Source organism: Thunnus albacares, chromosome 3, assembly GCF_914725855.1.
Source record: "Thunnus albacares chromosome 3, fThuAlb1.1, whole genome shotgun sequence".
NCBI classification, from domain to species: Eukaryota; Metazoa; Chordata; class Actinopteri; order Scombriformes; family Scombridae; genus Thunnus; species Thunnus albacares.
In genome coordinates, this window is record NC_058108.1 from 27,322,529 (window position 1) to 27,334,746 (window position 12,218).

General features: G+C 37.9%; 2 protein-coding genes across 3 annotated transcripts in view; both read left to right on the forward strand.

The window, feature by feature from the left end:
- tmem131l (transmembrane 131 like) overlaps positions 1-1,209 on the forward strand; it is a 41,898-nt gene extending 40,689 nt beyond the window's left edge. For both annotated transcript variants that reach the window (XM_044347392.1, XM_044347394.1), the window contains exon 34: positions 694-1,209. In XM_044347392.1, coding sequence (XP_044203327.1) covers positions 694-1,002 — 309 coding nt within the window. In that variant the 3' untranslated portion in view covers positions 1,003-1,209. The remainder of the gene's footprint in view (positions 1-693) is intronic.
- A 6,095-nt stretch (positions 1,210-7,304) lies between these two features.
- On the forward strand, positions 7,305-8,980 carry LOC122979189 (protein PERCC1). Its single transcript, XM_044346443.1, has 2 exons — positions 7,305-7,943; positions 8,049-8,980. The coding sequence occupies exon 2, from the start codon at positions 8,064-8,066 to the stop codon at positions 8,889-8,891; it is 828 nt and encodes a 275-aa protein (XP_044202378.1). The 5' UTR covers positions 7,305-7,943; positions 8,049-8,063; the 3' UTR covers positions 8,892-8,980.
- Positions 8,981-12,218: the final 3,238 nt, after the last annotated feature.

The following is a 12,218-nucleotide window of genomic DNA, read 5'->3' on the forward strand; positions in this document are numbered from 1 at the left end:
AAATATATAATGACATTTTAAAATCAGACATCTGTCAGACTTTATGAGGAACTACATTTTATACTGTTGAGTTTAGTTTAGTTTACACTTAAATCACACACAACTACAAAGATTTCAAGGATGACACATGAAATCTAAGACTTATTTCTATTGTGGTTCTTACATTTCTATATTAAAACATGACATTTAGTCTAGATAATGCATGTTTTTATTTAGCAAAATACTCCTTGGACCCTTGAATGATTATGTCAGGATGCCAAGAGCTAAATATTGGATCCAGCTGAAATATTTCATGAAGAGATCACCCTTTTTTTAAGATGATTTTTGTAGTGTTTTTGCCTGTGACAATGTAGATGTAGACAGGAAAGATGGGCACAGAGAGAGAGCGGTATGAAGTGTCTTTACTAGAGCGGAAAGGTCATTTTATTTTAGCTGAAACGGAGAGACGAGATTAAAACGCTGAGTGGAACGACAGTCAGGTCATCACTGCAGGGAGCAAACAGCCAAATTGCAGATGGTAGCAGAGCACAGTGACAGGTAAGGTTAGAAAATGTCACGGAAGTTGAGTACTGAGACACAACTGAGCTTTTAAAGCGGAAGAAATAGTAAAAAAAAAACAACTTTGAAAGCACATAAACCAGCTACAGTCTCAGTGACGTTAACAGCTAATATTATCTCTCTCTGCCCTCACAGCCATACTTCTCGGGCACCCGCAGCCTCTCTCCCATGTCCAGTCTGTTCGGATCCATCTGGACACCGCAGAGCGAGCCCTACCAGAGCCACTTCCAACCTGAGCGATCAGCCCCGATGTCTCCCGTGTCCCCCATCACCCCTCCTCATTCTCCCTTCAGCCGGGAGCCGGAGGGGACCTGCGGACCGATCCAGTACTCCAGCTTCAACCCGTTCGGCCCGCACATGAACCTGGACATATGGAACTCTTCTTCCAACCGCAGCTCCAACTCACAGCTCTCCAACGACTCCGGCTACTGTGGAGATGTTTAAAAATAAAAAAATATAAAATACAAAGAAATGGCAGACCTTAACAATAATTGCAAACATATAAAACAATGATATGTAAAAGAAAGGAAATAAAAATGAATGTTCTTTTATCATTAATGGGGAAAATGTGAATATTCCTTTTCTTTTATGTTCCCATTTTCAAATGTTAAATGTTGTGAAAAGTTAAGCATTTGTTGTATATTTTTCTAGATGTTTTGCAGTTTTGATCATAGAAAATTAAAAAAAAAAGGTTTTGTACTTGAACAATCTATGAGTCTTTTTTTAATCACATAATGTACATTTTTTTACTCACGTCTGTCTACCTGCCCGTCTTTCTTTCTTCTACACCTGCCCTCTTAAATTTGATCATTTGACTCACAGTCGGAGCCCCTGAGCCCAGCCGTCACTCGTCATATTTGTTTTATCATCTGCTTCATTTTACACACAACCACAAGTTAAAAGCTTAAGTTGAAATATATGACAACAAGCATTTCTCAAAGAGCAGTGTCACCAGACTAAGCAGCTGGTAGCTTGAACCTCCCATATAAGGAAGACCTCTGCATTGGTAAGAAGTTCCCCTATTTAGCATTTATAAGCAGTATATAAACTATTTACAAATGGTTTATAACATACAATATTGTAGTTGTAATTAGATATTTATTAATGTATTTGACAACAACTATAACTCCTGTTAATTATTAATATCTCTTTATAGGATGAGTTATAATTTATTAACACTGAAAATGTCCATATATATCCTTATAACAACATTATAGTGTTATAAACCCTTTAAATGTTTGTATGCTGCCTATAAATGCTAAATACGGTACTTTGAAGTGTCACCGCTGACTTTCTCTAAACTACATATCGACCACAATCTACATATGAAATATGAGCCTCAACTGTCAACAGAAATGCATCTGTCACAGGTAACATCATCAACATCATCACAGTGTCCCATTCCTCATTTAGTGTTTTTAGCGCTTGCAGCCTCCTGCATTTTACACACATCAGGAAACAGGTTCAATAAAGAATGATCAGCTTTGATGCAGTGGAGGCCGAGATGTCCTGACTTTTAGTCCCAATAAGGGTTCAGGCGCCGAAACGTCTGACATAACCCTGATGACATCACTCAGGTTATTTCTTCAGGCTTTTGAAAGCTCTGTAGAGCCACAAAAGACATTTTACAGAAGTTTTTACACTGACAGGCTGAGTGGTACACTACTATGACAAGTGATGATCCCTTTAAGAGGTTGTAATAATTAAATACTTGAAATATGTTTGTAAAACATCTTCAAACATCTTTCTTGTTCAGGTTCTGACATCTGTGAAACCTAATTGAACTTGAACCCTGTGATTTCTGCCTCCCAGAGACTCACATCAATGAACCTTTTAAAATGTATATTTGTTAAATTATAAAAAAGTATGTTTCGACATTTTTAAATTTTTTGTTGTTTTCATAATTCTCTCTGTGCACTATATTAGTTCTTAATATCTACTGATATTTTTCATCTGGCTTGGAGATGTGTACCAATCCTGTGGTTACACCAGTGGGAGGGACTTAAATGACACTAGACACAAGTGTTTTTGATACTTCTTTACAAGAAGAAGAGCCACTTTGGCCTGGAAAAGTTGAACATCCACTGTAATAAGATATAAATTTTAAAGAGAGAGTTCTGTAGTATAATTTGTCCTCAGGAGGCAGAAATTTGTACCTGATAAAGACACCAACTTAAAGGTCAAAAGGTTTCCAAATTCAAAGTCTTCCTTTAGGCTAACATGGTTTTAGTGTTCTGCTGAGTCAGAGAGGGCTGGTTACAACTCTAATATTTCAATACTTTTTACTGATTGTCGATTATTTTCTCCATTAAACGATTAGTTGTTTGGTTTATAAAATTTCTATCACTGTTTCCAAAAGCCAGGGATGCAAACTAAAACTAAAAACCCAAAGATATTCAATTTACTATCGCAGACGACTAAAGGAACCAGAAAATATTCACATTTAAGAAGCTGGAACCATTTGCTGATTGATTTTCTGTTGATGAACTAATCGATTAATCGACTCATCGTTCCAGCTCTAACAGACAACTATTTGAGAGCAGTTGAGAGTTTTCATCTGGCTTGATAACTGAAGCAGATTCGTTTGGTCTCTCAGCCACAATAGTGAAGAAAAGATCATCACGAATGCTTCAACCTGCTTGGTGAAGCTTTGTGTCGCCACCTGACAGGAGAAAAGGTTTTGGTCTGTTGCAGGTTCTGATCCACCTCAAGGACTCTCTGCTGTTAGTGAACTGTGAAACCAAAAAACTTTCCTGCTGTTAGTGAGATTATTTTGTCTCAAAGCTCTGCCAAGAAGCTGGCATCCTATTTCTGTCACTCTGCTCACTAATGTGGCAGAATGAATAACGAGACACTGGGAAATCATTTGCAAACTAGGGAAAAAGAAAACTTATGACTCTACAGATAAAACTTTCTGTCATACTGAAGAGGAGCAAGAAACACAAAGACTCATCAAGATATTTTCACTTTGTTTTCAGTTCTGTTTTGGTTTGTGGAGTCTGGAGTGTGCTGTAAGTGTAATTATAAACTTACTCAGTGTTTAATTACAGATAATAAATTGTCAAATTTAGAAAAAAAGAATTGTTTCGGGTCCTAAACAAGGACCATTTCAAGGTCTTTAAAACCACTGATGTCCCTCCATACTACCATCTTCCAGCCCTCTTTTTCCTGCATCCTTTACTGGATGTAGTGTGAAAGCTGTCTGTGCTAATCTCTAAGTTGTTTGCCATTCCTCGAGACCTTTGTTGATCTCTCAAAGCTGGACTTTATGGGCGTTGGTGACAAGTCTTTCACTGATCTGGCCCTGAGCAAAATGATGTGCGATGGCAAAGGTGTTCTTTTTTAATCTTCGAACCATCAATATCAGCAGGAATCACCTGAACTCAATCAACAACCAGCTCTCCACCAAACTAGATAAGCTTAAAAACATCGACATGAGTGGAAATGTGTCTCATAGTACACCTGAGACTTTATACTGGCCACCAAATCTCCAACACTTAAACCTTTCATCAATGCATTTAACAAAGGTGACAACTTGTCTGCCAATGAGTTTACAGATCTTGATCTAACGGACAACGACTTGACCGTGTTCAACATCGAACTACCTTTTATAAATCTCTGTGATCTGAGTAAAAACCCATACCCAAGGGTTAGGGGTTAGGGTTCGCTTATCAGTATTTTTATATAAAAAATGGGTCAGATGACTGTGTTTAGTGACCCACAGAAAATTGTCATCTAACTCTTCAGTACCCCTCAGCTCTACAGAGCTTTTTAGCATCTTTGAGCTCATTGTTTCCATTTTATTATTTTGGTTAAATCTTGCTCTTATCAATATTATTTCCAGTAGCAGCAGGCCACATGTTTTTTAACAAGAAGAGCTCTGATAAATCTACCAAGCAACGAAAAGACAGTTAGCGACTAGATGGTGAACTTAATGGAGCATTTAGCTACTAACGGGTTTGATGGAGACAAAAGCAGAGTTAAAGGAGAGTGAATATTGGACTTACATTTTTAAAAAGGCCAAAAATACGATTCTAAAGTAATAATAATAATGTTCCTCTGTGAATAAATAGGCAGCGTTTAACTAAGGTGATAATGTGTCAATGTTGTGCTCACAGCTTGTTCAGCTGCCCCCAGTGGCCAAAAATCCATTAAAACCGCTTTAAAGTGAATTTATGTCAGTAATTTCTTGAACATGTACAAATGTAGTGCAGAAATATGCAAACAGCAAATTAACTCATCTAAAACATTCTTTAACAGTGTTACTGTTTAATGTAACACATGTTTAGTTTAGTTGAGTTTACTGTTTTTGTTTATTTTGTTTTTGGATTAAAAAAAACATTTATAAGCAGAATCCACATAAATAAGTACAGATAAATAAATTAGTGTAATAGAATAAATCACATAAGAATATAACCTTTGTTTAATCAGGTTATCGCATTGAGATCAAGATTTTATGAGTACAGCAGAGAGAAAGAAAACAAGCACAGCTAGTCATAAGAAAAGTACATACAGACAAAATCACAGACATCCCCAAATAGATGAAAGCTTATAATTAGAAGGTTCATCTTCCTAAGTTCAGTATTTAACTGAGACGTAACTATAGTTAAACAGTCTTAAGATCTGTGAGCAGTCGTTTTTAAAGGGCTGTGTAATAGAGATAATTTACTGTGTTGTATAAGTATAGAACATTTCCTGGGTAATTCATAGTACATATTCCCCATCATGTCAGAGACAGAATTTATAATAATTTATCAGTTCATTACATGTCTATAATATTTGTCTGCAGAGCTTGAATATGAAAGTGTACAAATATCTAAACTTATGATTATTTTGAATGTTTTTGTATTTCTGTGTGAAACTCAGCCTTCATATAAACAATCAACTATTAGTGTGTGTGTGTGTGTGTGTGTGTGTGTGTGTGTGTGTGTGTGTGTGTGTGTGTGTGTGTCCATGTGCTTCTGTGCCTAAAAGCGTGTGTAATTCATTGTCAGGCTCTTGAGAGCCGACATATTGCCACTATTGATCTTTAGCCCTAAAATCAACACAGAAGCCTGGATACTGATGACAGGCAGGCCAGGGGAGTCAGGGTGTCCTGATAACACAAACACACACACACACACACACACACACACACACACACACATTAATGCGCGACATGCACGTATAAACAGAAGCACATGCACATATGTACAGAGATACAGATGTCTATAAAAGTCAGTAAAATTTATTGAAGTGCTGGACTTAATCATCAGATCATTGCTGTCATGATTGACATGAGATAAACATGCACAAGTTGTCTTTACTCTGCGTTATGTACAATATAATAAACTATTTTAGTTACTTATTTTAAACAGTAATAAAATCTTAATCTTTCCAAATATGTGATATATATCAGTTATATATAAGTATATCAGTACAAAATTAATAAAATAAATAAAACATAAGGTTCACTGAGAATGTGCAGATACAGAGTATGGTCACACTTTATTTTATTAAACCCAGAATTTTAACAATAGTTTCCGAGTGAGTTTCCTGGACAGAACAGTGTAACATGGTTTACTTTATAGCAGTAGTTACCAACCTGGGGGTCGGGACCCCTCCAAAGGGTCACAGGATGAATCTGAGGGATCCTGAGATGATTAACAAGTTAGGAAAGAATGAAAAAGCAAATATGAAAAAAAGTTTTCTCTTGTTTTTTTGTGAAATACTGAATTATTTTACCTCTCTTGGGCCTCAAACAATAACAGCATTTGAATGAAACTGAAAATAACTCTTTTGGTGGAAATGCCAACAACTCATAGACGTCTGAAATGTGACAAAGGATCCCAGCTAGACGCTGTTTTTTGATGAAGGTTCATAAGCCAAAAAGGTTGGGAAACACTGATTTATAGAGAAAACTGAGACTGTTAGGAGTCAGTTTATTTCATAAAACTCCACTTATTTTGGGTTTGTGGTTTGTAAAAGAAGAGTAATTTACTGGAAAGAACTGCTAAAATTTTAATGAGACCAAATTAAACTAAAGTAAATATTTATTTATTATCAGAATGTTTATTTTCCGACCTGCTGCGCAACATGTAAAAAACTCCTCATGCTGCACCAGAAATGATTAGAATTACTTAATTGAAAATGGAAAAATGGAAAACTTTCACTAATTAGCACCAAATGTCAATGTCTTTTACAGACAGTCCCTAAAATAATTCAAATTAGTTCCTTTCTATTAATTTATTTTCTCTCTAACTTTAAAGCTAGTTTTGTATCTTGTCTTTAATATCTTATGTAAAATCACGACAAATGACAACTACTGTACTGTAGGTCATTGAAGGTCTTTTACGAATAAACTTGTCTTGCTTAGAAAAGTTAACACACAAACACTTTGAACACAACACATAAGAGGAAACATGAAGAAGAAGAAGAATCAGAGACAACAAACATCTGCAGAATAAATACAGGAGCAGGTTTGATTTGGCACCGTTACAGACCAGTGAGTAACAGCGTCTTTATTAATGTGATCTATTGGGACATTTTGACATAAAGCAATTCAAGTCATGTTTTTAGGAAACTAAGTGTGTGTTTAAAATACTATATGATTCTAAACTAACCTTTTCTGACGGTGGGTTTAAGCCAAATAATGGTCATAAAATAATGGCTGCTCATTGGGAGCAGTTTTGGAAAGTTTTGATCTACTGTCATCCTGATGTTTGTCGTCCAGCATCATTTTTCAGAGTTTTCATTCTGCAAATCTCGGGTGAAGCCTCAGCTGAGCATACGATCACGTTCTTGAGGACAAAGATTGGCAGTTGGGGAGGTGGTTGAACCTTGTGAATCTGATGTCTCCTGATGCGCCCCATTTAAAGAACATTTTAGTGCGTCATGTCTCAAGGAGAACTTGTGCTGCGTGTCAGTTTGGTGTCATTGGTGACGAGCGGAGGGCTGATGTGGGTGCAGAGTGTTCCCCTTTAGAAGTCAAAACAGCATATGATTTGATTTCATGCTCTTTTATCCTTTAACTAGCCAGATAACAGTGACGGAAAAAGCATCTATGTGTGTGTGTGTGTGTGTGTGCGTGTGTGTGTAACAACTCTCCATCATCCCCTAGCAGAGGATCCATTAGCCTTGGACCCCCTCCCCGGTTGCCCAGTGATAAAGTAAACAAAGTGTGTTTGACCAATCCGGCACGCAAATATTTGTACTGGAAGCTGCCTCGTTTGACGGGAGACACACACGCATGCAGCCGTGACCTGAGGTATATATACGGTGACAATCCTGACGGACCAGTACTACATATGCACACACACGTGATCCATCAATGACCCAGGCCAGACCTTCCCTTTGGACCTCGACACAGACTCACCTGAACCTGGTGGCTGATTGCAGTTCACTAGGTAATAAAACTTTGACTTTTTCAACCAAATTCACCGTCTTTTCCTGTAAATGATCTTCTGTCCTCCTGATTTTTCATCTTTTCTTTTCATCTGTAATTGTTTCAGTGACAACAAGCCAACATGGCGGCCGGTGTCATCAGGAACTTCCTAGTCCAGGCCCCGGCTCTAGACTATTTCCCCTTGATTTTCCAGCACTCTCCATGCAAGGAGGACAAAGAAGAGAAGGCGGTGGAAAAGACAGAAGAGAGGGATGATGAGGAAGAAAGAGAAGAAGAAGACGAGGAGGACGAGGAGGATGAAGATGTTGCATCTGAAGCTCAGGAGGAAGAGGAGGAATGTTTAGAGGAGGTTTTTCTAAACCCGGCTCACTACGCTTTGGATGTGACCAAGCAGCTGCTGAGGTTCGCCGACCTCATCAGTCGTGATGTCCAGCGGTATTTTGGTCGCTGTCCGGGCGATCAAGAAGCTTGTGACATCTACAGCGACTCCGTCTCCGTCACAACCAGCGGACGTCTGCGTTACTATGACGACCTGCTGAGAATTGCGAGAGCAGGAAGTCCGGAGGAGCAAGAAAACGCCTTTGTGACTTGCGGAGGGGATCGAGGAGTGGCGGTTGCTAAGGGCAACAGCGGCTTGGGGCCCCTGGCCGAACTGTTCGACAACAGGGGCCCGAGTCAGGGCCGCTGCCGCCCGATGATAAAGAGGCATCTCCCGCTCAGTTTCTGGACCGAGCCGATCCCCTGCTGCTCTCTGATCAGTTACAACAGCGACACGCCTTCGCACAGTGACGCACACGCAGACGCTAACACACACATGCACTACAACGCGCTCCCACACCACAACACACTCGACGGCACGCAGCCTGACTTCAGTGACTTGCTGGCAAACTGGGACCCGAACCCGGAGCTGACTCACACACTGACGGAGAACACACACATGGAGCATTAAACACAACGTCCTGCTGCCTGTACGATGAAACTTCATTCATGTAATTTACAGCTTTGATAATAAAAAGTAGAATAACAGGAACCAACCGATATGTGTTGTTCACAGTTTTCATTCATATATTGTTTGTTTTAAAGGCTCAGTTCACTCAAATTACAAACATTTTCTCTCTATCAGAAATGGTAATTTATGTTTTCCGTGTTTTGAGATGCTGGAATGTAACTAAGTACATTTACTCAAGTACTGCACTTGGTCATATTTTTAGGTAATTGTACTTTACTTGAGTATTTTTGTTTTGTGCTACTTAATTCTTCTCCTCTACAACATTTCAGAGGAAAATATTGTGTTTTTTACTGCTCTACATTTATTTTATAGCTATAGTTACTTTTCAGATCAATATTTTATACATAAAACATCAGTTTGTTATATATAAAATACATTGTTATAGATTATCTGTAACAATCCAACAGTGTGAAATGGTAAAATTAGCTCCACCTTTAACACCTAGTGACTCAGTATTAATATTCAAATAATATACAGTATACATGTATGATAAATATAACACTCTAAATTGGACCATTTTGCATAATGTGTACTTTTACTTTTGATACTTTAAGTACATTTTGCAGACAATACTCATGTACTTTTACTTAAGTAACATTTTGAATGCAGACTTTTTTTGTAAGTGAGTATTTTTTCATTGAGGTATTGCTACATTTACTTAAAGGACAGGTTGAAAAAACAGTCAGGTGCCCATATGAACACTGAGAGAGGTTTTCATAGATGTAGTCATTCCTCCTGTTCATACAGGCTGTTAAAAGATCCCCTTTAAATGTGCTTTCAATGTAAGTGATGGGGGACAAAATCCACAGTGTGTCTGCGCTGAAAAGACTGTAACGTTGAAAGATATCTACTTGGACGTGACTGTGATGTAGTTTGTGGTGCTCAAAGTGTTGAAAATTACATTTGAAAAACTCATCAGCAACCTGTCTTTCTCCATTACCCTCCATTACTCTGAAATCACTGAGTACAGCCTTCATTAAGTGAAAAAATAGACCCTCTTAAACCTGTTTACAGAACGGTCTGCGGATTATTCAGAGTAATCGAGACACTGTTTCCTGACATACTGCAAATAGATTTCCTTCTTATTGAGCTATTTTAATCTATAATTGAATCCTTAAAGGGGCACTCCACCAATTTTGTTTATTTAAATCAGTTCACTTGTCACTCAGCCGCTTGGGAAAACAGTTTAATAATAATGTCTCCTTTTGGTCCGGAAGAGAAAACAATCTCTGATTATGTCACAGTGATGTCATCAGGGTTACTTTGGGCTTGGAGGCTACTCGTCCTATTAACTGGGTTAAATTTGTACAGCTTTTTGAAAGATGTGGGTGTTTATCAGTAAAAACAAAATCTCTCTCCTGCTTACAGCTCATCTGAAAATCAGCTGCCAGGATTTCAAGAAACATGATCACATATCAACAATCCAGCTTTTCCTACTGTACACTATCTACCTGTTGCTCTTTTTTCTACTGATTACTTTTAAAGCCTCGTCACCAGTTTTATTTCTGATGTTTTATTGCTTTATATCCCCTTCCACTCCCCGAGATCCTCAGATGCCTTTCTCCTCATTGTTCTGAGGTCTAGACTTAGAGGGTTTTTCCATGGTTTACAGGTTAGTTTAGCCCGGCACAACAAGGTCAAATAAGCTGTTTACCTGTTGGGGTGAGCTGAAAATGCATGAAAAGCCTGTTGTCGACAGCTCTTCTGTGGCTGTTTCTGCTTGTACTTTTCCTCCCTGCAGTATTTATTTAACTGATCCAATGACCAAATACCTCCAAAGAGCTCCATATCATGTTGCGTAGACCTGTTTTCATGGAAGAATAGCGCTGCTAACGAAGAAAAGACAATAAAGCCTTCACAGTTAGAGCTCCTAGACTTTGGAATGACTTGCTTGGGGAGATCAGGGCTGCTTTCGTCTTAAATCACTTTTAAAGAATAATTTCTTTAACACCAGGATGAAAATCAGTGTTTTGCTGCCCTCTCTGGTTGAAAGGTTCAAGCCTGTTTCACCTCTGATCACAGGTGTTTTCTCCTGAGATGTTGCGGCTGTAACCACAGCCAACAGTGGCTGTCATCTGTGCATCACTGCAGAAAGGTGATAAGTTCAACCACTTTTTCACTATTCTTTAATTAATGTCTCTTCCAAGTCCTCCAACTTTATAGAAATCAATACGAAATCACTTGAGTACCCCTTTAAAGTCTTGTATTACAATAAGTTCAAACAATATGTCTGTTTCTTTAAAAAAAAAAAAAACAAAAACATTTTTCTTATTTTTCTTAAATTAAGTTACATTTTTCTTCATCACAGCACCAAGTCATCTTTATTGTTTCCAGATATAAACACTAATTTCTTGATTCAGATGATTTCCTTTGGAATATTGTTGAAAAATTCTATATTATAATATATTAATATTATAACTATAATGTTTTCACCTGTTTCAAGAATATAAGAGACTAAAAACAAAGCATGTGAAAATGAGGAAGTAAAGACAGAAAATTACTTAATTTTACGCAATTTTTCAATAAAAGAAAAAATAAAAACCTACATTGTAGTGGGGCGGAGGTGGAAGAATCAGAGGTGGATATCGCAACACCTGGCCACAGGAAACCAAAACTATCTATATGGCTAAACAAAACTAGGGCAGAGTGATAGAATAATGTGTTGTAATTTGGGTGAACTGACCCTTTAAACCACATTTAAAAACATATGACTGCTCCCTCCTGCGCCACCATCTACATGCTGATTCTGCTGACTAAATCTGACAGTTACATAATCATCTCAAAACGGCCCTCAAGTTGAATTTTAATGGTGCGACCGCTGAGCCAAACAGGCCAATTAGCTGCTGTTTTTGTTAAACGGCAAGGTGGGAAAAAAAGAGTAGAGAAGAGGCGGGAGCAGTGAAAGTGTTTGCTGTAGTTTAAGTAAACAGAAATTGCGAGATAAAAGACAAGAATGGAGAAGAGAGAGTCCACATGTTAATACACTGCTGTTACTTTTTTTAGGTAAATGAGGTGTCTGATAAGGCCCAGAGAGAGAGGAGGAAAAAAATTAAAGGAGCATATGCAGTACATGTTGCCATCTAGTAGGTGATGGAGTCTCATTGGAAGATATATGAAAAGATGAAGAAATTAATAAAAAAAAATTAATTAAAAAAAAGGGAGGAGAGAGAAAAAAGATGATGATGGTGTACATGTAAAGAGTCCTGAAGCCTTAACAGTCAATCAGCCAGTTTGTCCGATTCTGAATCTACAGGGCACCTTTTCATT